Here is a 24,219-nt window from a genome sequence, read left to right on the forward strand (position 1 = left end):
GAATTGTTTTCCCAAATGTTTGGACCAATCTGGAGCTCCACTAATTGTATGTTAGTGTATCTATTTTCCCACAGCCCATCCAACAGCAATAATTTGCTTTTTTAAAATCATGCTTGTTAAGTTTCTGGATACGAGTTAAAATCTGTACAGACAAGGAAATTTGAGGAAGGAAAGAATACTAATAATTTTCAAAGCCAGAGCTGATGAGGACCTAAGAAGAGTGGTGGCCATGTGTCCATAGAGGAGGGGCTGTATAAAAGAATTAATTTTCATGTAGAATTGAGAGGACTTGGCAACTCTGTATATGTGAATGTTGATCTAAGCGTGTAAAGGTATCAGTGACCTAAATGGAGAGGTCAGAATGACTCCAAGAATATGAACTTAGGAAACTGGGAGGGTGGCAATACCAATGACAGAAGAAATGAGTGATGTTGGTCATGGAACAGAGGCTGACCAATCGTTCCACAGAAAATCTGGCTTGGAGAAGAAGATGGAATCATGATTCTATAGCTGCTCAAATATATTCTCATGGTGAGATCCATCAGCACTAATCTTGAGATGTTGACCCTAAGTGCTGTTTTTAATGGCTTAGAAACTGGAAAGAGCACCTGAGGTCAAAGGTACTGGCTTCAGATTGCACCTAGGATACTGCCTGTGTGACCCTGTGCAAGTCACTTTACCACCCTGGGTGTTATTTTCCTCATCTGTAAAATTAAACAGTTGGATTCGATGTCCTTTGCAGAACTTTCCAGATCCAAATCATCGATCATATGGCTCTGGCTTTTTTGGCTTAAATTATTTTAGGAACCATCTATTAAGCACTTAGTGTGGGCAGGGAATGGCACTAGGCTCTCAAGGAAAGCAGAGATAAAAAGCTAGCACTTTCTTATCAAAGTGCTTTATTTGATCCTCCCATCTGTAAAATGGGGAAACAGAGGTTCAGAGAGATTAAGTGACTTGAGATTCAAGGGAGCATTTCCTGACTGCAAGTCGAGCACTTTATCCTATATGCCACACTGCAGATTTAGGACACACCATGGAGGGACACAACAAAGGATGCTTTTGAATATATTTAAATTGAAATATATTTAAATAAGGGCATCTAGGTGGTATAGTGGATGAAGTGCCAAACCTGGAGCCAGGAAGGCTCATCTTCCTGAGTTGAAATCCAGCCTCAGCCACTTACTAATTATATGACTCTGGAAAAGTTGCTTAATTCTGTTTGCCTCATTTTCCTTATCTGGAAAATGAGCTGGGGGCAAACCACACCAGTATTTTTGTCAAAAAACCCTCAAAGGCAGGTAATGGCGCAGTGGATAGAACATGGAGCTTGGAGTCTAGAAGACCTAAATTCACATCTGGCCTCAAACTTGCTAACTATATGATGCTGAGCAAGTTACCCCATTTTGGGGGCAACCAAGTGCCACAATGGTTAGAGCACCAGGTCTGCACTCAGGAGGGCCTGAGTTAAAATCCAGCCTCAGCCTCTTGACACTTAATCACTTGTGTGACCCTGGGCAAGTCATTTAACCCTGATTGCTTCACACACACCCCCCCAGAAAAGAAAAGAAAACCCCAAATAGAGTTGGTCAGACATGACTGAAATATCTGAACAACATCTTTAAATTTCTATTTTATTTTTAAAATATGTATTTTAATCAGAAATTTCAAATTTTCTTGGCTTGTGTGTGTTTTCTGATGTCATCATGTATGTTACAGAGTGAGAGGCAGTATTATGATATAGTGGCTAGGCAGCTGACCTTGGAAGACCTGGGTTTAAATCTGGCCTCTGATAGCTGTGGGAACCTCTCCATACTTTAGGCAACTCTCTAGGACTGTATATTGCAGAATCGGTCCTCATCAGCATTGGTAGAGTGTGCTCCCAGTGGGGAGTTCCCTATATCAATTAAAACTATTTTTAAAAAAGTTACAGGGAAGGTTCAAAGCCTTGTAGCCTACAAGGGATGCCATTTTCAAAGGTGTGGCCAAGTGGTGAGGTGTAGGGCATACATACAAATGCCTTATCCACTGTATTTAAAGTTGTCCTCTCTACCCCCTCCTGGAGCCCTTTTTGAAGAAGTTATGATTCACTTTAATATTTCTCTGCAACCATATACAATGGATTTAAATCTCAATATTGCATTATAGGTGGAAATGCTGGAGGAGGTCTGGCTTCTGTCCTAACCTCCTTAACTAGTCTGGCCCCTAGTTTCCTCAAATATCGGTTGGAGGATTAAGCTCTTTTGTAGCAGTCTCCCTTCATCTGGGTTTATTAGGAATGTACAATGAACTTACTCATACAAAAAGGGGAAGAGGGAGGATGTGAATTCCTTATTGCTGCCACCTGCTGGGTTCCTGGCTTCCTCTGGCTTTGGGAAATGATGCTGTGTTCAGAATGCTCCCAGGAAGTAAGCTTTCTCCAGACAATAGAAGAGAAGTTAGAAATGATTTTCTACTGAAGCAGACCAAGGGAGCTGATACCTTCTTACGGAGGAAGCCATCTTGAGTAGGTCAAATCAGGCGAAACCCCAGTTGGTTGAATTCCTTAAGTCTGTGCATGCACTCAGACATAGTCATCACTCATTCCCTGTCTCTGCCTACAAATGCACCCTTCTCTGTGGGGAAGGGACCTGGTCTAACCAGCTTGCACCACTCATTCTAGGTCTGTGGGCCTATTTCTAAATCCCTTTGTACTGAATTTGGGGGACTTTTGCTACTGAGCCAGTGACTGTGAAGCAAGGCTTTGCTCCGCCTCTTTTGAAAAGTCTCTTTTCTCATTGCAAATAGCAGAGAGAAGATATTTTTTTACTCTATGGAAACAGAAGGCCCAAGCTGCCTCTGGAAGTGTGGATTCCCTCTTCATATATGTCAGTTGGATAGAAATCGATGTGTTTCTCACTTAGCCTTTCCCTCAGCTTCCAAGTCATAGGTGATTTAGGGTGAGCTTTCCTCTTATTTTTCCTCCCAAATCTGGGTCCTTGTTATACAATCCATAGTGCTTTCACTAAGCATTTTAACACATGGCAAAGCAAGTACAAATCTGCTTTTTCGATCAAAAAACTATTTGAAATTTTAAAAATTAAATATAAAAAGGATTAAATGCCTGCATGCTATGGAAATAAAGACAAAAACACTTTACCCTCGAGGAGTTTTCCTCTATTGTGGGGAAAACAACATGAATACAGAGAAGTACATATATACACACATATGATTATGTATATGCTGTGTGTTGTTAGTACTTGTGTATGTGGATAAGATACTTGTGTACTAATATATGCAAAGCCAATTCAAGTATTTCTGGGGGAATGAGAGTTCTAGCACTTGGGACCACCAGGAAAGGCTTTTGGTAGTAGACAGCATTTGCTAGGAATTAAGGTTTCAAGAGGCAGGGAGAGAAAAGGAGGGAGAGAAGGGGGACAGAGAGGCAGACAGATAAGGGGGAGAGAGAGAGAAGAGAGGGGAAGAGAGGAAATCAGTCTAGAGAGATAGGTTGGAGCCAACATGTGAAGGACCTCTGTTCTATTTGGTGGTGATGGTGCTGGGGTGAAAGGGTCAGGGTTACAAATGTGCCCAGGTAATTAGGAGGGAATGTGAAGAGGGAGGAGGGAATCAGGAGAGCCTTCAGTGAGGTGCTGGCCTCTGTGCTGAATATGGATGGATGATGATTCAAGAAGGCAGAGGTGAGGAAGGAAGGCCTTCCAGGCTGGGGAGATGGTTTACAGGAAGGCGTGGAAACAAGAAAAGGAATGTAGACTGGGATCGCCAGTGTAATGATGGGTATGGATTGCTGGGAAAACAGAGCTCAGAAAGGGTAATAACGTGGGGCAAGCTAAACAGAATTGTAGAGGTAGGAAGGGAGTCTCACTGCATAGGGCTTTAAATGCCTGACTCACTCTTGGGGTTTTCTCTATGAAGTTGGTAGGGGGCTGCTCAAGGATTTGAGCAGAAGAATGATATGACACAGTCAGCCCTGAATTTCAGGAGGGAGATTTTAATGGCTGCATGAAGGGTTGACCCAAGAGGGCAGAGTGGAAGCAACTACTGTAAGAGTCCGAGTGAGGACCTAAACAAGGCTGGTTTCTAGGTGAGTGGAGAGAAGGGAACAGCTGTGGGAGATGTGGAGGATTGAATTGACAGGGCTTGATAGCCAGTGGTGGAGGGGATGGCAAAGAGTGGGACCTGTGATAACACTGGCACAGACCGAGGGAACTCATGGTGCATGTTGGCACGTTTTCTGTACCTTTAAGTCCTGTCTCCAGCACTGCCTGTCCCCCCTATCCCTTTCTCCCCCCACCATGTATATACACAATATGTATATATGCATACTAACACAGTACACACATGCATATATGTATAAATCCACACAGTATATGTGCATATATAAATTATATAGACTGTAAAACTGATAATATATTTAAAGTGCTTTGCAAACTTTAAAGTGATCTCTCCTTAGTTATTAACACTATTTTTATGATGATAATTATGTTTATTAGTTATATTTGCACTTAGTTACTATCATCATCACTTTTGTTATTCAGGGTCACCCAAAAGCAATTTTAAGCTTTTATAGCTTAATATTCATACAAACTTTATAGAGCTATGTGAATGTGGGTTGTGATTATTTCAGAGTTTGGAATAGGATTTAAAAACATACAAATACCTAAGGTATAGTCCGATGCTTTTTTCCATTGATCATCAACAATTAAATCCTGCTTAAATTAATCCTGATTTTACATATATATATGTACACACACATACATATGTTGATATATACACATATTTATGTGTATAGATGTAACATGTATGCATACAGTATATCTATGTATCTCATCTATCTATATCTATTCCCCTAGATTGTTTTCAAGCCTTGTTTCTAACTCTTTCAGACAACTCATTTTTTATAGAAAATAGTATTTTAAAACATTTTATAATATAACATCCGATTTTAAAACAGACATGAAATGATTTCTTCATAGTTCAAATAAACATATTCAATATAATATTGAATTTAAATAGTATATTAAATGTAAATCTATATCAATTGAATATGTATCAAATGAATATATCAGTATGAACATATTTCAATTGAATACACTCAATACTCTGAAGATAACATTTCATATCTCTTTTGAAATCTACTTTGAAAGGTTTTAAATAATCAGATTCTATAGAAAGGACCCCAATCCATGTAAAGCTTGGTAATTTATGTTAAAGGCCAGGCTCAAAAACAGTCCAGGAAAACCAGACTTTTGTCTAATGGGTAAACTTAATGTTATTGTAAAAGTAGAAGTAGCACAAAAGATTATTTCAAAGAGAAGATCCGACAGAGGTGGATTGGGGGTAGAAGAATAACTATCTTCCCATTGGGGAAAGGCCAGTCATGGGAAAGTCACACTACCAAACAAAAGATGACCAGAATCTGGCTTTTTCTTGCTCAAGTCTGTATTAGGAGAAAGGCCGGAGGAATGCTGTGTGGTCAGAAAGCTGGTCATGGGTGCTTGGGAGGCCACGTCAGGCCTTTTCTGTGATTAGAAGAAAGTGGTGATAGCTAAAACTTAGCCTACAGCAGTAAAAGTGACAGGCTGGCTTCTTTCACCTCAGGCAAAGACAGAACCAGGCAACTGGGGATTTTAATGCTGAATCAGGGAGCAGAGGAACCAGAAGAAAAACAGTAGCATCTTTTAAACCAAAGTAAATGGAAACCAGCTGCAAGGCCCTTTGATATAAAACTGGACCAAGTAGAATCCGAGGCAGAGTCAAGCTTGATGAATATCAAATAAAACATGATTGCCTCTCCATTAAGGTCTCTCTCTGATCCTTTATCCCGGTGTGTAGGTGACCCTGCATTATCAAAGGCTTTGTTAGCATTGGGCAGCCTCTAACAGGGGCTCCCAAGAGGGAAAGGCTTTGAGTACAGGTCTGCTGATGGATTTTATGTCTGCTCTCTGAAGGCCAACATAGCTGAATGCAACTCATGCCACTTTCTGGAGCACTGAATATTTCAAACCTCTTTAAAACAGAACATAAACATTTTAAAATAGATATGAAGTGGTTTTTAATCACAGTTTTGAAAAAATGCATTTGGCTTAGAGAGCAAAGAAACTCAAAGCATTAGATGCAAGTGAGATAATGGCAATTTATTATTGTTACTACCACCACCACTGGGCTCTTTTCCTCATCTGTTAAATGGCATTGATGGAAGGGTTGGAGTAGATGGCCTCTAAGGTCTCCTTTAGCTCTATTCCTATAATTCCTGCGTGATGTTGGGCAGGTCTCCTGACCTCTTGGGAATCTCAGTTTCTCATCTGTAAAATGAGAGAGTTGGAGTAGATAGCATTGGAGGTCCATTCAAACTCTTAGTCTACGAATTTTTCCAAATCCAACCAATGTCTACTTTCTCTTCAGTAGGAGCTTGTCTTCAGAGAGTTTAGGAGTATTTCATAGGATAGATGACCTTTTGCTGCCATTCCATTTAATTTCAATAGATAGAATCCCTTCCTTTTTTCCCTATCTCCCATTCAACACCCAGTGCCTTTATTTCAACAGTTGTTTGTCCGTATTCCTTCAGTCTTTTTATCCCATGGTTGCCAAAATAGCAGCTGGATCTTACCTTTTCAACTAAATCAGTCCTCGTTCATATCTCTTCATAAACATCCAGACTTTTCGGTCTTCATGCATGCATTGTATTCCCTGCATTGCTCAGGTTTCTAATATCTTTCTTCTACCCCTCTCCCCCACCATCGTGAGTCTATTTTAGTTTCTCTTCCCCCATGCCTCTCCATTATTTTTCTTCTATGTTATGAGTCTTGTTGACTGAATCACAAGATCATAGTTCTGGAACTAGAAGAGACCACCTTATAGACCAACAAGTCCAATCCTTCCTTTTACCATTGAGGAAACCAAGACCCAGAGATGCAAAATTATAGTTATGTAATACATAATTATATAAGTTAGTAATACAATATATATTTATATAAGTTATATACTGAGCAAAACCTAGTATAATATAACTCGTCAATATCAGATGAGGGATTTAAATTCATATCTTCTTGACTCTGAGTTCTCACCATATGGGTGTACTTGGTTTTTGTTCTATTGGATATTTCATTTCCCACTTGTATGCCTTTGCATTGGCTGCCCTTCGTGCCTGGAATGTACTCCTTCCTCAGTCCTGTATCTTTGAATCCCTTTAAGACTTAGTATAAGGACCATCTTCCATACGAAAACTTTTCTCTTTCCTCCTAGCTGCTAGCTCCCCACTTCTTAAAATTATTTGTATTTATTTTGTAGTTATCCCACCTATATATATCTAGCACAGGGGGTAGAGAGACTGTGTAATTGAGACCACATGGGCTGGAGACCTAGACCACTTACTGTCCTTTTTTTGTCATCTTGGTTTGTCAGTTCCAAAGGAAACTGACCTCTAGTTGGGGGAATTAAGCTTTCTATTCTCACACAGGTTGGCTGATCACCCCTTCCTAGGCTATTTGGTGGGGGAAGGTATTGCTTTTGGGTTCAATCTGGCATTCCCACAAGAGAGAGAAAATAAGAAACAATGCATATATATGAATTAAAAATGGATGCAAGATTTGTTCCTACTCAAAGCATGTGTTACGGAATAATCAAAACAGAATACAGTAACTTAATGCCCCTAACTTGGGAGGTCAATATTCAAGTCTTGTTCTGACATAGGCAGTTTTTGCAAGACTACTCATTACCATGTTATATTTTGCCTCAGTTGAAATTGTTTAATCAACTGAGTTTGATTATTACAGTTCCTTCTCTCCAAACCTGGCTCCTTCCTTGGCTTAGGTACTCTAGTCTATTCTAGTAGTGGCTGAACTGTCTGATGCAGGTGCTTCTCTCTGCTGCAGCCATTTCCACTTTCTGGCATGAAATTGCTGCTCTTTTGCTAGTGGGAGATGTCACTTCTGACACCACAGCATTTTATGTTCTCAAAAGGCTCTGTAACAAAGGAAAAAAGATACAAAATGAGGTAGTCCAATCCCAGGCACAGGTTTGCCTAGTCATGACATACGTTGTTCATGGATTGTGGCCACATAGGGTGAAGGGAACCTCATTGGATCCTCTGGACAGTTTAGAGTTGCTCTCCCATTTTGAAGCCTGAAGGAAAATGGACAACTGACAGGTGGGTGGCTCCTTTGACACATTCAAAGTATCAACTCAGCAGCCAAAGATGGGGAATTAACACATCAATGAATCATGTCCAGATAGAAGTAAATCCCCCAGAGCTCACACATGGTCCACTGGAGGTAATAAGAGATATCTATGTATGCAGTGTGTGTATAGTTGGGGAAAGGGAAAAGGCAACCCCCAATATGTGTGTGTATATTGTCTCAGACTGTAAGCTCCTTGAGGGCAGGGCCAATTAACTGGTGTCTCTGTATCCCCAGTCCCTAACAAAGAGCTCAGAACATAATGATCACTTTATACCAGGCATTATAGAAGGATGTAGGGGGATACAAAGACAAAAATGAAAACAAAAAAGTACTTGCCCTCGAGGACTCAAGGGGCTTACAGAATCATAGAATTTGAGAGTTGGAAGATTCCTCAGTGACCAGCTATTCTGACTTTTATAAGATAAGAATCTCTACTACAACAAGGGCTTATTTTCTATTGCTTGGTTTTGTGGGTGACAAGGAGGTTTCTGATGTGAGAGATGTTTGGAGGCAGAATCAATTGTACCTGAAAACTGAGTTTGGAGGGAGAGTGAGATGGAGGATGAAAAGATGGAATTTTGGCTCTAGAGCATGGTAGTGCCCTCAATAGAGAAAGGGCAAGTTTTGGAGGAGGGGAGAGGCTACAGCCCTTAGATGATGAGCTGTGTTTAGAACTTGTCTTTCTCCTTGTAACCTTTACCAATCAAACTTTTCTCTTGGGAGGGAAAAACTGTTCATATGGCAAGGACTTCAAACACAGTCTACCAGTGAAGGATTAGCTAAGAAGTCAGGAGTCTGACAGCTTTAAAATTAGTTATTGAGCAGAAATGTTTTTGGTTTGAACTGTGTTGGTTAGTAGAACTGTATAAATGAAAAGTGACCTCTGTTACATATAGGTCATGGAATAATTTCCCCAATTTTCCATTTTCTTTTCCTCCCCTATGCATGAGGCTATTGTGGTCATCAAATCCAAACTCCTCTGTCTGACCTTCAGGGCCCTTAACCAATTCTTCCTTCTAACTTACTAAACTTATGGCTTATGGTTGCTTAGCAGATGCTATACAAGCAAATAATAAAACTTCATATTTTTACAATGCTTTAAAGTTTGCAAGGCATGTAACATATTTTTTTCACAATTGATCCTCATAACAGCCTTGTGAAATAGGTCTTAGAGTTATTTTATTCCCATTTTGTAAGCAAGGAAATTGAATTTTAGAGGAATGTTCAATGGTCACTTGGCAGTAATTATGGCAGAGGCAGGCTTTGAACCTGGGTCCTCTTGACTCTGAGTCCAGCAAACTTTGTACTGCTCCATGGTCCTTCCACAAAAATGCATTTCAAAGTGTAACCAGGACAGGAAAACAGAGGCTTTGTCTTGGGCTGCTTCCATAGTGATAGGCTTCCTTCCAAGGTCATGTTTTCATTCCCATGGGGGTTGTAGGGTTTGCCATCCCCATGGTCCAAGGTGTCTTCTTTCTTCTGTGATTCTGCTGTCCTTCTCCATTGCTGCATTGGGGCACAAGCCTGACCATTTGTGGGGCAGCCTTCCCCAATTTATTCACTGGACCTGTGGTTGGATAGTGCCTTTCACTGCCACCTTCTTTGTTCTGTGTTGACATTGCCTTCTATATTGGTTTTTGCCTGAGGGGGAAGAATTCTTCATGCCAGCTCTTGTGCCTGGCATGTCTTGGGTATGTTTTGCTTACCCAGATCTATGGTTTTGTGTGCATCACTTCCCCTATTTGTAACATAATAATCAGGGCTGCTAGGTGGCACCATAGTGCATGGAGTACAGGGCCTGGAGTTAGGAAGACTCATCTTCCTGAGTTCAAATCTGGTTTCGACACCAGCTGTGTGACCTTAGGCAAGTCATTGAACTTCTCAGAGTTCTAGATGACTTTCTGAGATTGTAAATTGCATAGAAGGTGCCAACTTGTACTGGTAGAGAGAATTTCCTGTCCTGTGAGTTCCCCATATCAAGCTTTAGGCCCTAGCCTTCAACCAAGCCATGTAACCTATGCTAACTCACCCTCTCTCTTTCAGACAAAGAGGTTAGCAGTGGGAGCTTCAACCTCTCCAGTGCAACAACAGGAAGTTACTACAGCTGTGTCAGCCAGATCACCATAGGTAAGCAAGTAGGCGCCATTTTGTTTAGAAAAGAAAACTATGTATGTGTCTGGAAATGGAGATTAGGAGGTCAGGAACATTTGGTATTGGGGTGAAATTGGGCTACAAATCCTCTACTTGAGGCAAGGGGGGAGTTGGGAGCTTCTTTAAGAACAGGTTTTTCTATAGCATTACAGAAGGAAAATCTGGTTCAGAACAGGGAGTCCCAGAGATCTACATTGACTTGCTCGTAGTCTTGCCAAAGTCACCATTTGAACTCATATCCTTTGACTCCCAAACCAAATCCAGCATGCTTTCTACTACCCCACAATATTATCAATATCATTAAATTATGAACAACAATAAAATGGATCCCAGATACATGGTACTTAATACTTAGTGGCTAAATTGGAACCCAGAGCTAGACATGTCTCTCCTGGGGAGTGGTCTCATATTTCTTTTCCCTGGGGTATTCACAATTTGTGTTCCAGGTTTTCTAGATCCTATGCTTAGAATCCCATTTCTTCTCAGCTTCCTGGGAACTTGCCATTACCAGGGTGCCCAGCATTGCTGCTTCTGATTCTTTCTGTGAAGAAGGTCTTAATATAGACTGACATATGATTATACCTTTCATCTTTGCCTGGGAATCCACAAGACTTAGAAACTCAAGTATTTTACTGATCTTTCAGATTATTTAAACAGAAAAAAGAAGGCTTCTTTAGTACTTCATAAGATTTCAGAAATAGAATAAATTATTACTTTGAATATTTCTTTCCATTTCAGCAGTGCAATTATTATACATTGCAACTTTCAAGGATTATTTCTTGAATGAATGAATAAACTTAAAACTTCTGTGATCCATTTGAGTCTTGACACTCGCTTACTTGTCCTAGAAGGTCAGAGAGTTACAGTGGGGAAAAGAAACGTGAGTTGCTTAAGAAGCTTTTAATGACTCACTCTGGGTCTTGGAGTTACTGGCTTCGTGGCTTTTTCAATTATTAGGAGCTGTCCTACTTGAATAGTTTTAAATCATTTTTTTTTTGTACCTGGCCTGTGATTTTGTTGGTGGAGTAGAGTATGCCCAGTGAGGAAACTATCTCAATGGAGGCAGCTAGGATACAGTGCTGGACAGGGAGTCAGGAAAACCTGAGTTCAAATCTGATCTCAGACACTTACTAATGGTGTGACCCTGTGTAGATCACTTAATCTCTGCTTCGTCATCTGTAAAATGGGGATAATAATTGCACATACCAACCAGGATTGTTGGGAGGATCAAATGAGATAATATCTGTAAAGCGCTTAATGCAGTCCCTGAACATAGTAGGTGCTGTGTACATGTTAACTTTTTTTATTATCATTGTAATTTATAAAATGAGGATAATACTAGCATCTGCCTTCCAGGGTTGTGGTGATGATCAAATGCAACAATACTGTAAAGCTCTTTGCAAACTTTAAAGTGCTATGTAAATGCTGGCTCATCATCATCATCATCGTCAGGGCAGGTGAGTGGCGCGGTGGATAGAGTGCCACACCTGGAGTCAGGAAGGCTTATCTTTCTGAGTTCAAATATGATCTCAGACATTTCTTAGCTGTGTGACCCTGGGCAAGTCACTTAACCCTTTTTGCCTCAGTTTCCTCATCTGTAAAATGAGCTGGAGAAGGAAATGGCAAACCACTCCAGTGCCTTTGCCAAGAAAACTCCAGATGAGGTCAACGAAGAGTTGAACACAACTGAAAGAACTGAACAACAACAAAACTTTTGACTCCAGTTTTCATTTACTCTGTACGTATCTTGTATTTACATATCATTGTCCATGTTGTTTCCATAGTCTAGTAGAATGTAAGGTTCCAGAGGTCAATGAAGGGACCATTTCCTTTTAGCACCTAGAACATAGTAGTACTAAATGAATGCTTGTTGAATGGATGGATGGAGGGAGGGAGGGAGAGAGGGAGTACCCACATGGAGGCAGCCTGGAACCATAAAAAAGAATGTTGATTTTGGAGTCAGAGAACTTGAGATTGGTTTCCAGCCCTGTTATGTACTGCCTTTGTTACCTTGGGTAAGTCATTTAATGTCTGGGAACTCCATTCCTCAATGGTAAAGTGAAGAATTGGGTTAGACAGCTTCTAAGATCCCTTTCTGCTCTACACTTATGATACTATGAAGCGCTGATTCTGTTGAGTATTGTTGAGAATTTGCCTTGGAATAAAAGATTTTCTAAATTAAATAATAAATAAAATAATTATCTAAATTATGAAGTTGGTTATTGCAATAACAATAGTCCCTGCCTTCGAGGAGAGATTGTCGAATCACTCTGGAGATGAGCTATATTCACCATAAAACAAATGAGAAAATCATTAAGTACATGGAAGTCAGATCAAGTAGTCTGAGAGATTATAGGATGGAACAATTCTTTCTTTTGGGAAAAATTAGGGAACATTTCATGGAAGAGAAGGTTGTACATGAGCTGGGTTTTGAAGGAAATGAAAGGTTTCAGCAGGCAAAGATGTGGGGACAGGTCCATTCCAGGTATAGGTAACAGTTTGTGCAAATGTCTGAAGGCGGGAGAGATCAGCACCAAAATGGGAAACAATAAATAGTCGAGTGCCACCTTTGTGTGAAAACAGATTGAAGTCAGATTGTAGAGGCCCTTGGATATGGTATTTTACCTTGTAAGTAATAGGGAGACCCTGGAGGGTTTTGTGGGAGAGGGAGAGGGAGAAGGGAGAGAGAGTGTGTGATGTAATCAGATGTGTCTTAGGAAGGTTGCACCTAAGTAAGCAGTTCTTGATAAATGCTTGCCCTGCATTTGCAGTCCGAGAATCTGGGTCCTAATCTTACCTGTCTTAGCATCCGAGGGTAATAGACCTGGAGCCAGAGAAGAATTCAGAGGCCATCATGACCAACACTCATTTTACAAACTGAGCTTCTCAGAAGAGAATTGAATCACCCAGTAGGTTCACACAACTACCAAGTGTTGGAAGTGGGATTTGAACCCAGGTGTCCTAACTCTAAGATCAGTGCTCTTGCTGCTATGGTTCTGCCAGTTTGTAGTCAATATGTCCAGGGGTCAATGATAAAACCCCCTGATTGACCTCAGGTCACTCTGGGTACCTCCTGTCCTTCCTTCCAGGGAACAGCCTCCAAGTTCTTCATGTTCCTGGCCCTGCCTCCAATGTCATTTATCTACAGAGTTGCTGATCGACCAAGATCAATTCGTTTCCATCCAGCATCATGGGTAAAATGAATTCCATGGAGAGCAATGTTCGGGGTCAGAGCCCGAACCCCTGGATCCCCCTGACCCACAGGCTTCTACTCTGTGGGCCCTGAAGGAAGGAGACTGGAGACAAGATGATCCAGGCAACAACAACCCCTTATTCAGCTGAGGGTTAGGGTTTATAAAGGCTGATCCACCAATCACATACATGCTGAGCTCATCCCATTACTTCACCATCTCATGACTGTTCCACATCCTTACACCCGCAGTAAGGAAGAAAGCTTATCTTGTTCCTGCAGCTAGTTCCTGGGTTCCCAGGCTCACTTGTAACGTTACTGTACAGGACATTGGTATCTGCAGGAACATCAGGTTCCAGGGTCACACAGAGCTTCTGCCAGGGTGCGCATCAGCACCGTTCCCACGGGAACAGGCTTTGCCTCTGACTTGCACCCCCTGGGACCTTCTGGGCCCCTTACAGAGCAATAAATAAATGTTCTTTGAAATGGTTTGTTTTGTTTTAATATTATATGACTTGAAAATATTTGTAAGTATCTTCAATTCCAGTGGCAAACTAGGTGGTGATTTCAGAAAATAATAAAAAGCCTCCTTAGTTTTCTAGACCATGCATCTATGCCAATCCAACAGAACTCATAAATCGATGAAAAATTTGCCTGTGAAAGGAAACAAAGCAAAAGAACCTTAAATTCCTGGCAAGCTACTGGCTTCCTCAGGGACTATTAAACCTAATGCCTTCAGGCTGTTTTCTTGTTGTACTAATAATGTCCCCAGCTGGTGTTGGAAATATGAAGAGGGGGGAGACAAGGAAAATGACATTTGTGAAGGGCACATGAAAGAGCAGAGGAAGATGTTGCTATCATATTCTTTCATTTATATGGCACTTTTCTCCACAGAAACTCTGTGGAGTAGGGAGGATAGGGATAAGGACTGGACCTTTCCCTATTGATATAGGGAGCTCCCAAGTGAGAAAATTCCTTTTGTCAGTGCAGATTGGTACCTGCTCTTCAACTTACAGTTTCAAAGAAATACCTAAAGCATTGAGAAGGAAGGTAAGTGACATGCCAGCTTTGGAGCTGAGTTTGGAGCCTTGGACAGCTGCCTCCAAATACAGTGCTCTTCCTCCTCTTTGAAGAGAGGTGTGGGAAAAGGGGAGTAAGTGTTTATATGATGCCTACTGTGTGCTGGGTACCGTGAAGTGCTTTGTAAAGATTCTCTTTTGATTCTTACAACAAACTTGAAGGTTAACTCTATTTCCAAGGTGCTTTTATTATTTTCATTTTACAGATGAAGAGGATTAGACAGAGAGAGGTTAAGTGGCTTGCCCAAGATCACACAGCCAGGGTCTGAGGCTGAATTTCAACTAAAATCTTCTTGACTCCAGACCTCAGTAGGCTATCCAGTGAGCTACCCAGCTGCCTAATTAACCTCTTTAATCCTTCTCCTAGAAGATTTTAAAAATATAAACAAATGATTATCTTTAGTAATAGTTTTGGATTCTGAATTTGGAAGTGTTTACTTAAAAAAAAATTCACATAACTAGGTCCTTCATGTAACTGGATTTGTGGTAAGTTCTTCCATTTGAAAGAGTTGAAAGTTTGAAAGAAGCCAAGACCAAAGTGGAGGGAGTGCTGGTGCATGATTTTCTGTTTGCAGATGATTGTGCACCCAATGCAGCCTCTGAAGTTGAGATGTAGCAAAGTATGGATCTCTGCTGCCTGCGCTAATTTTGGCCTAATAATTAACACCAAGAAAACACAGGTGCTCCATCAGCCACCACCACACCATCCATATGTGGAACCATTGGTTACAACAAATGGAGAAGTTTTGAATGCTGTGGATAAGTTCACTTACCTTGGTAATGTACTTTCCAGGGATGTACACATTGATAATGAGGTTGATGCACACATTGCCAAAGGTAGCTCAGTGTTTGGGAGGCTCTGAAGAAAGGTTTTGGAGAGAAGAGGTGTTAGACTGACTACCTAACTGAAGGTCTACAGAGCCGTTGTGCTGACGTCATTGTTGTATGCTTGTGAAACATGGACAGTCTACCAGCGCCATGCCAGAAAACTGAATTGCTTCCATTTGAACTGTCTTAGGAAGCTTCTGAGGATCACCTGGCAGGATAAGGTACCAGACACTGAAGTCCTTGCTCAAGCTGAACTGCCAAGCATTCAAACCATGCTTCAGAGAGCGCAGCTCCTATGGGCTGGCCACATTATTCAAATACAGAATGTACACTTGCCAAAAAGGCTATTTTATGGAGAACTTTCACAGGGCAGGCGGTCACATGGTGGTCAGAAGAAGCGATACAAGGACACTCTCAAGGTCTATCTCGAAAACTTTGGATTTGAATGTGCAACATGGGAGACACTGGCACAGGACTGCTCAACATGGCATGCCCACATCAGAAAGGGTGCTGTGCTCTATAAGCAAAGAAAAATTGAGACAGCACAAAGTAAACGTAGGATGCACAAATTTGGGATATCCACCCCAAATATTCACAGGGACTATCTGTGCCCAACCTGTGGTAGAGCATTCTGAGCTTGTGTTTGTCTGGTCAACCACAATCAGACACACTGAGATTTCACTTTACAATGGCAATGTCATTTTGGTCCTCTTCAAAGACAAAGGACAACAACCAACTAACCATATCCAGTAGAGATACAAGATGGTTAATCTTAGTAATGGTGGTACATGTTGGAAAATTGATTTTTAAATATATCTGTGCTGTAAGTAAACATTTCATTCAACAAGGATCAAATATAAAATTGTCTGCTAGGCATTAAAATCCTTTCACCACTTGGATGCCCCTCCTGTGCCTTTCCAGTTCTCTATCTGTTCCTCATGTCTGGAATGCTCTCCCCCCCTCATCACTAGCTCCCAGCTTCGTCTACATCCCCGCTAACCTCTCATCTTCTAGAGGAAGCCTTTCCTATCCTATCTTAATTCTAGGGCCTGTTAATTATTTCCTGTTTGTCTGGTATAGAGCTTGTTTTTGCCTGGTTATCTCCTCCTTAGATTGTGAGCTCCTTGTGGTCAGGGATTGTCTCTTACCTTTCTTTTTATCCCCAGTGCTGAGTGCAGGTGTATAGTAGGCACTTAACAAATGTTTAGTGATTGATGCCTCCTAAAACACAGAGACCTCCAGTTGTGTAGAGCAATATGTAAATAAGCTTATCCCCATTATTATTTAATAAGAATTTGTGTTCAGAATAATGGTGCTAGGAAAGTATTGTTTTAATCATCTGTAATAATTTCATCCATTGGATTGTTGATCATGTTGTAGTGGATTGAGAGATGCCTTCTTGCTTATGACATGTTCTTGCTTTGTGACCCTGGTCAAGTCATTGAACCTTTCTGTGCTCCAGGTGACTCTTTAAGATGCTGTTGTTAGTCAGTTGTTTTTCAGTTGTATCTGACTTCATGACCTTATTTGGGATTTTCATGGCAGAGATACTGGAGTGGTTTGCCATTTCTTTCTCCAGCTCATTTTACAGATGAGGAAACTGAGGCAAACAGGGTGGAGTGACTTGCCTAGGTTACACAGCTTGTAAGTGTCTGAGACCAGATCTGAATTCAGGAAAATGAGAATCCCTGACTCCAGGCCTAGTGTTCTATTTACTGTTGCCACCTAGCTATCCTTAAGACTAGACATTGCAGAGAAGGTGTCAACCTGTGTTGATAGAGGCAGTTTCAGCACCCAGGAGTTCTCTCTATAAATGGAGCGATAGATCTACTCCCTATCCTTATTTCATAGGATCTAAAAATTTAAGAATTGGGGGAGGGACTTCACAAGACAACTAGTTCAACCTCCTTATTTTTGCAAATGAGAAAGCTGAGACTTGGAAAGAAAATGATACAAATAATAAGTTCCAGAGCCAGAATTTGAGCCATAGTCATCTTGAAATCCAGAATACTCTGTCGATTGTACTTTACTCTATCCATCATACCCACCATATTTTTCTTGACTTAGGCATAATTTTGAATGGGTTGAAATCAAAGATGTGTTTCTGCTTCTGTTCAATTCAGCAGATGTCTATTTAGCATCTACTGGGTACAGTAGTTAATGAGTTACTAAGTTTAGAGAAAACACAGTCCCTGCGCCCTTGAAACTTACGGGAGAATGTTGCATATGTACAAATAACCAGCATTTGAAATAACGTCTGGCAGGTACATTGATGAGGCATAAGAACAAGTGCTTTGGGAAGTATGTGAATACAAGGCGATGACAAGCAAACATCCTGGAGGAAATGATTGACAATCTGAATGGAAAGAGCATTCCAGAAGTAAAACCAGAAAGAACCAAGGCACGTTGGCAGTGAAGTGAGAGAGTCGAGAGTCAGTTAGTAGTTGTTTGGTTCTATAGCTGAGTACAAGGAGACTGAGAGCATGAGTTTAGTTCTAAAAGATCCGTTGATGAGGCAGAAAATCCAGTTTGTATGAGCATTTAGATTCTCCATCTGTAAAATGGGGATAATAAGAACACCAACGTCACAAGATTGGTGTGAGGATCAAATGAGTTAACATGAATCAAGTGCTTTGCAAATCTTAAAGCATTATGTAAATGCTGGTATTATTTATTATGGTTAGTACAATTATTTGCACATTTGAGATAGGTGGGCTTTATTGTAAAATGCCATTCTCTGTTAGGCAGATCACTTCACTACTCTCGGCCTCAGGTTTCTTAATTATAAAACAAGGAGGTGGGGAGGGAATGGCTGCATTAGATGGCTCCAGGGGCTCCTGCCAGCTCTTAGTCCATGAGCCAGAAAGGTCTCCAGAATTTCATCAGTTGGAGAACAGGTCCTGTTTCCCTCTGAATGCCTCATTCTCCACATATGACCTCTCCTCCTTCTTTACTGAGATAGGGCCATTTAGTCACGTAAATTCAACAGTGTAGATGACTTTGAAATAACCTTTTTTTCCTAAGCTCTTGTTGGATAGGACCCCATACATACATTGCTAAGCCTATCCAAAATAGAATCCATAGTCTTCCTGACAGTCTTTCTACTCTGACTGAATTGTGCCATCTTCCTGCTTGGCCAGAAGACAAATGTTGGAAGCATCTTCAACTCCTCTCTTGCTTCTGGGTTGTAATGACTTCTTCTTTGTCAAGTTTCCTAACTCTTTCCTTTCTTTTTCACTGTAATTGCCACCAGTCTAATTCAGATCCTTTTTCTTTGCCTGATGGCCAGGCCATTATGACAGTCTCTTAATTGCTATCTCTACCTTTAGTCTTAAACCTCTCACAACATGCCTTGATCAGAAACCTCATTGGTTCCAACCATCTAAAGAGTGAAGTCCAAGCTCATTAATCTTATGTTCAAAACTCATAACAATTTGGCAACACAATACAGTGGAAGGTTCACTGAATTTGGAGCCACAGGTCATGAAGTCAAATCCTGGCTCTTATTACTTGTATGACCTTGGGTCAGTTACCACCTTTCTGCACCTTGGTTTTCCCTTTGCAAAGTGACTAGATTGGACTGCATGGTCTCTCAGATAATTACCAGTTCTGAATTTGTGGCCTGGATTAAAATCCTGGCCCTTCTCTGTGACCATGGACCTTGGAGTAACATTATATCTTTGAATTTCAGTTTTCTCATCTTCAAAATGAGAATAATTATACCTATAGTACCTGCCTTACAGGACTATTGAGAGGCTCACATGAGATACTCTGCAAACATTAAATGCTATACAGATGTCAGATTATTGACATAATTATTTGAGAGGGGAGTGTGATCTGTAATTTATAAGTTTAGAGAACTCCCAATAAAAAGCTTCCTCCACCAGTGCAAGTTGAGGCAATGAGAAGTTAAGTCCAGGGTGACCCATCATGTATGTATCTGAAGACCCCAGGTCTTCCTCCAAGGCCAACTGTGGTGCTTCTGGATGATGATGTTGTCAGTGCCTTCATTTTTAATATTTTAATTTACATTTGTTGAATTCAAGTTGCTGTTCTCCATTGCTAGTGGGAGTCTCTTGACTGGGGAGTTCTTTACACCCATGAAATTATGGGTCTAGACCAAAAATTATCCTCAGCATTCCTCTAGGCATTGGGACCACCTCAAGGAGGACTTTCTTCAAGTGACATCACTGCTAAAGGTTATGTAAAATAGTAGCAGGTAATGTTGCCTGACTCACTTGTACTGACATAAGCTATTTATATTGCCAGGTTATGATGTCGCTGGGCCAGTGGCTATTGGGTTGTCCCACTGGAAGAACCCCTATGCTCAAGGTGGACCTCCACTGTCATCTGATCTTCCTCTCTTCATCTCCAAAGAGGCAGGCATTCCTGTGTATCACCACTCTTTCACTCGAAAGACTGACTTAGCGACTCCTTTGTCTTGCCCAGCTTCACTGTCCATCACTCCAGTGCCTTCTTACAGCAGCAGCAGCCAAGAGACTCTTAGTCAAGATACGACAGGTAAGAGCTTTCAGCTTCTTTGATAGAGGGGGTGACTCAGGGCTCTGCTTGCTTTAGTCCCTTTCTGCATCACACTGAAACAGAAGTTGTACTTAAAATTCTGATTATGTGACAGCCAGATTACCAAAGAGCCAGCTGGATTTTCATGGAGCTGGTTTCCATGGGTTCCCATCAGGGTAAATTTGGAAGTAGTTGGTTATTGATTCAAATGCCTTTAATTTCTAGTAAAAGATGGTGATGAAACATCTTCACCTCTTAGCAGAGGTTGGGGAGTATGAATGTCAAATATTATGTATACTGTCAGATTTTGTTGGTATGTTGATTAGTTTTCTGCTTTTTTTCCATCTCTTCTCCTCCCCCACCTTCCTTTCACTCCCTTTTTGATATAAGAGATGGATCACTGAATAGGGGAATAAGGGGGAAAATAAATTTGGAAATAAAGATGTTTAGAAATGAAAGGTATTGATAAAAATGAAAAAAAATTAAAAGTGCTGAATTTCATGAAGTTTTAACAGCTATGAAGGAAAAAAAAAAAGGCCCAACTCTTGAACCTTCTTTCAGGTCTCTCGTTAGATATTTAAAGATCTAATACTGATTGACCATTCATTCAGTTTCCTTGTTCTCAAACTGCTGACCATTTTTTCCATGTGTGGTGCACCTTGCTCATAAGATGCTGGGCTTAGTGGTCTGAGTAAAGAGAGCAGGAGAAACGCTTATAAGAGAGTGATTTTTTTCACTGATTCCTTGGAGATCATCTTCAGCCAATTAAAGAAATGCAGAAAGACAAAAGTGGTTGAGTCCATTTTGTCACTGCATTTGAGTTGCAAAGAGAAACAGTGTGGAATCTTGTTAGGAGAGCTGGCTTCATAGTGAGGAACAACTGTGTTCTGTTCCTGCCTCAGATGTATCCTGGCTTAGTGATCATCAACATGGTTGTCTTTCATGTCCTCTGTCTTGTATTCACTTTTTATGTATTTGTAGTCTCTGTTATAATGTAAGTTCAGTGAGGGCAGGGACTATTTTTGCTTTTCTTTGTATTATCAAGACTTACTGTGGTGCCTGGCAAACAGTAAGCGTTTAATAAATACTCATTACTCATGGTACCCTGGAAAGAACTCTGACTCTTAGATTAAGACCTGGATTCAAATCCCCACTTTGATCTGTATTATATATGTGACCTTGGGCAAGTAATTTAGTCTGCTGGGCCTCAGTTTCCTCATCTATTAAGTAAAGGAGCTGGACTACTTGACCCCTGAAATCCCTTTTAATTCTAAATCTGTGAGCCTCTGATTAATTACAAAGTTGCTGATTGATGATCAACTGTAATGGAGGGAATTTTCACACTGGGAGTTGCCTACAGGACTGGAATCACAGGTTTGGATTTTTTTTTTTGTTACTGTTAGGAATGTAAGTTAGAGGTGTGAAATTATATAGATTTTCCTCTGCCATTTCTTCCCCATGTGGATAATGAAGCTTTGATATGACCAAGAAACTAACTCTTCTAGAAATCTTCTTCACCTGGATTCTCCTAGTCACTTAGTCATAAGAGTTCACAAATGCTGCCACCTAGAGGTAAGATCTTTCCATTGCACTGGAAGTGGTTATGGTATAATAGGAGGTTAGGTTTGATCAAGTCTCATACACTAAATTTTTAGAAAGGTCTCTGAGAATCTATCAATCAAAACTGGGGCCTCATCAGCATTACACATGGGAACGTGTTCTTCCCCCCTTTTTAATGATTATTATTTTCGTCATAATGTGTATAATTTGTCATGCTGATTGGAGATCAGTAATCCTAACTTTTAGAAGTCATCTGAGCCTACCACTGTAAAAGTAATGACTTCAACCAAGTATTTCCTAGTTTCTCTCATTTGATTTTTTAATAGAATCGATCATTTTCAATAAACAAAAATCTATTTTCTCTGTCCCCTCTATTAAAAAAGAAAAATAAAACCTTTGCAACACAAATGCATAGTTAAGCAAAACAAATTCTGAAACTGACCACATTAAACAAATATATTTCATTATGCGTATTTAGTCTGTCTTTTCTATGTCTGTCACTTCTGATTTTTAGAGAAAGCTAGGCTCTGTATACAATGGCTTCAGATGGTGTGAAATTAAGGGGCAGTGTGCTCTCTCTGGCCAGGGAAAATGAGAAGCTGAAGTGAAGCTTCCTGGGAGGTGACAACTGCCACATTACCATTTCATCATGCCTCTGTTACAATGGAGTGGTTTTTTTTTCTTCTGTAGATTACCATAATCAGGAACAATCTGATTTCAGTATGCAGTGTCTATTTTTAACTGGCAGTTTTAAAAATACAAAATGCTGTTTGATTCCTGGGAGTCTTTCTGTTAGCAATGAGATATTGAATTCCCCTCCAAGGCAATCACGTTTCTGTCTTTTGGTAGATTCACAGAGATGGAAAGGACTCTTAAATATGTTACTATGAAACAACTCATTTTCTTTTTAGAATTGGAAACTGTGTAGTTTGTCTACATTTAGAACAGGCTCACAATTACATTCATGATGTCTTGTGGTGAGAACTTGATTTAAAAATAAATATTTTGTAATACAGCATAATGGGGTGACTAGGTGCCACAGTGGGTAGAGTGCTGGGTCGGGAGTCAGGAAGATTCATCTTCCTGAGTTCCAATGCAGCTTAGACTCTTACTAGCTGTGTAACCCTGGACAAGTCCCTTAACCTCTGTTGGCCTCAGTTGTGAGATCAAGTGAGATAAAAATTATAATTCACTTAGCACAGTGCCTGGCACATAGTAAGCACTGTATACATGTTTGCTATTATTATTATTAGCTATTAATATAATATGAAGACAGTTGGGAATACACTTAGGACTTAGTACTATAGTACTAAGATAGACCCGAATTCCAATCCTGCCTCTGTCACTTATTAACTGTGTGACTTTGGGTAAGTCATTTCACATCTCCTAAATTGGCCTAGTTGCTGTTTCTCGTACATGCCTGTCCTCCATACCTGAAATACACTTCGCCCTCACTCCTGCCTCTTGGCTCCCGGCTTCTTTCCCGTCTTGGCTCACATACCTTCTTTTCTGCAGGAGGGCTTTTTAAGTTCTCCAATCCCCTTTTCCTCACCCCTGTGACTGGCACCTTTACTTTGAGATGATTGTCCTTTTACATTGTACAGATCTCATGTCTATGGAGTTATTTATATATTGTCTCCTACATTAGAATGCGAACTTCTTGAGGGCAGGGGCCACGTCTTTGCCTTTCTTTGTATCCCTAGTGCTTAACATAGTCCTTGGCATGTATTAAGTGCTTAATCAAAGGCTGTGAACTAACTCTCTGAGACTTAAGGATTTTTTTGTTCAGCTTCTCTAGACAGGGTTCTCATACACATGAACATTAGGTGGTTTTATTTTTTCTAGTTGCGTTAGTTTTTCCAGAGGTATCAGTTTTCTGTTCCCTTCTGCTTGAGTTAGGAGAAAGCTCCCTGGAAATGGTCAATCGGCTCCGATATGTCACTGCAGTATTAGAACTGCAGGCAAAACAAAAGTGTCCTCTCTATTTATCCCCAGGAAGTGGCTGTGGAGACTTCTCATGAAGTTACCTTCTGGAAGAGGCAGTTTATAACTTTTTTAGGATGGACGTTCCATTTTGAGGAGCTCTCCTTGTTAGGATGTTTCTTCTTAGTGCTACCTAAGTCTGTAGCTTCTGTTCTTTGTTCCCATTTTGCTCTGTGGGGCTATACGGAACAAGTTGAATCTCTTTTATGTGTAAGAGACCTTTCTCCACTTGTACATAGCTCTTGGTTTAACCCACTAAGCCTTGTTGAGCTTAAACATCCTCACATCTTTCACCCACTTCTTATATAGACTGGTTTTGTCTCAACATCCTGGCTTCCCTTCTCCTGAAACCCAATAGCTTAAAGAATCATGGGATAATAGATCTAGACTGGGCAGGAATTTACAGGCTTATAAATCATCTAATCCCCTCATTTTACAGATGAGGAACCTGAGGTCTGTCAGTCAGTAAACATTTATTAAGCACTGTGGAGATATGAAGGCACAAGTCTCCACTATCAAGGAGGCTAATGGGGGAAATGGCACCTAAATAACTGTGCAAACAAGCTATATACAAGGTAAGTTGGAAATAATCAAAAGGGGGAAGGGTTAAGGGAAATGGGGAAAGACTTTCTGAGGCTAAGCTTCTTGATGTCCTTGGAATGTGGTACCCAGAACTGAGCACAGGATTAGAGGATCGTTTTCATCATGCTTCACAATATTATATGAT

The 24,219-nt window shown here is 40.6% G+C and overlaps 1 protein-coding gene across 8 annotated transcripts in view; it reads left to right on the forward strand.

Annotated features, from left to right (window-relative positions):
• The window catches only part of ANO4 (anoctamin 4), a 415,424-nt gene that overhangs the window by 6,087 nt on the left and 385,118 nt on the right, over nucleotides 1-24,219 (forward strand). For 6 of the 8 annotated variants that reach the window (XM_072655688.1, XM_072655689.1, XM_072655692.1 and 3 more), the window contains exons 2-3: nucleotides 10,224-10,307; nucleotides 19,698-19,949. In XM_072655688.1, the coding sequence (XP_072511789.1) occupies nucleotides 10,224-10,307; nucleotides 19,698-19,949 (336 nt within the window). The other 2 variants (XM_072655694.1, XM_072655695.1) reach the window with 2 other exon arrangements.

Source organism: Notamacropus eugenii, chromosome 3, assembly GCF_028372415.1.
Source record: "Notamacropus eugenii isolate mMacEug1 chromosome 3, mMacEug1.pri_v2, whole genome shotgun sequence".
Taxonomy (NCBI): Eukaryota; Metazoa; Chordata; class Mammalia; order Diprotodontia; family Macropodidae; genus Notamacropus; species Notamacropus eugenii.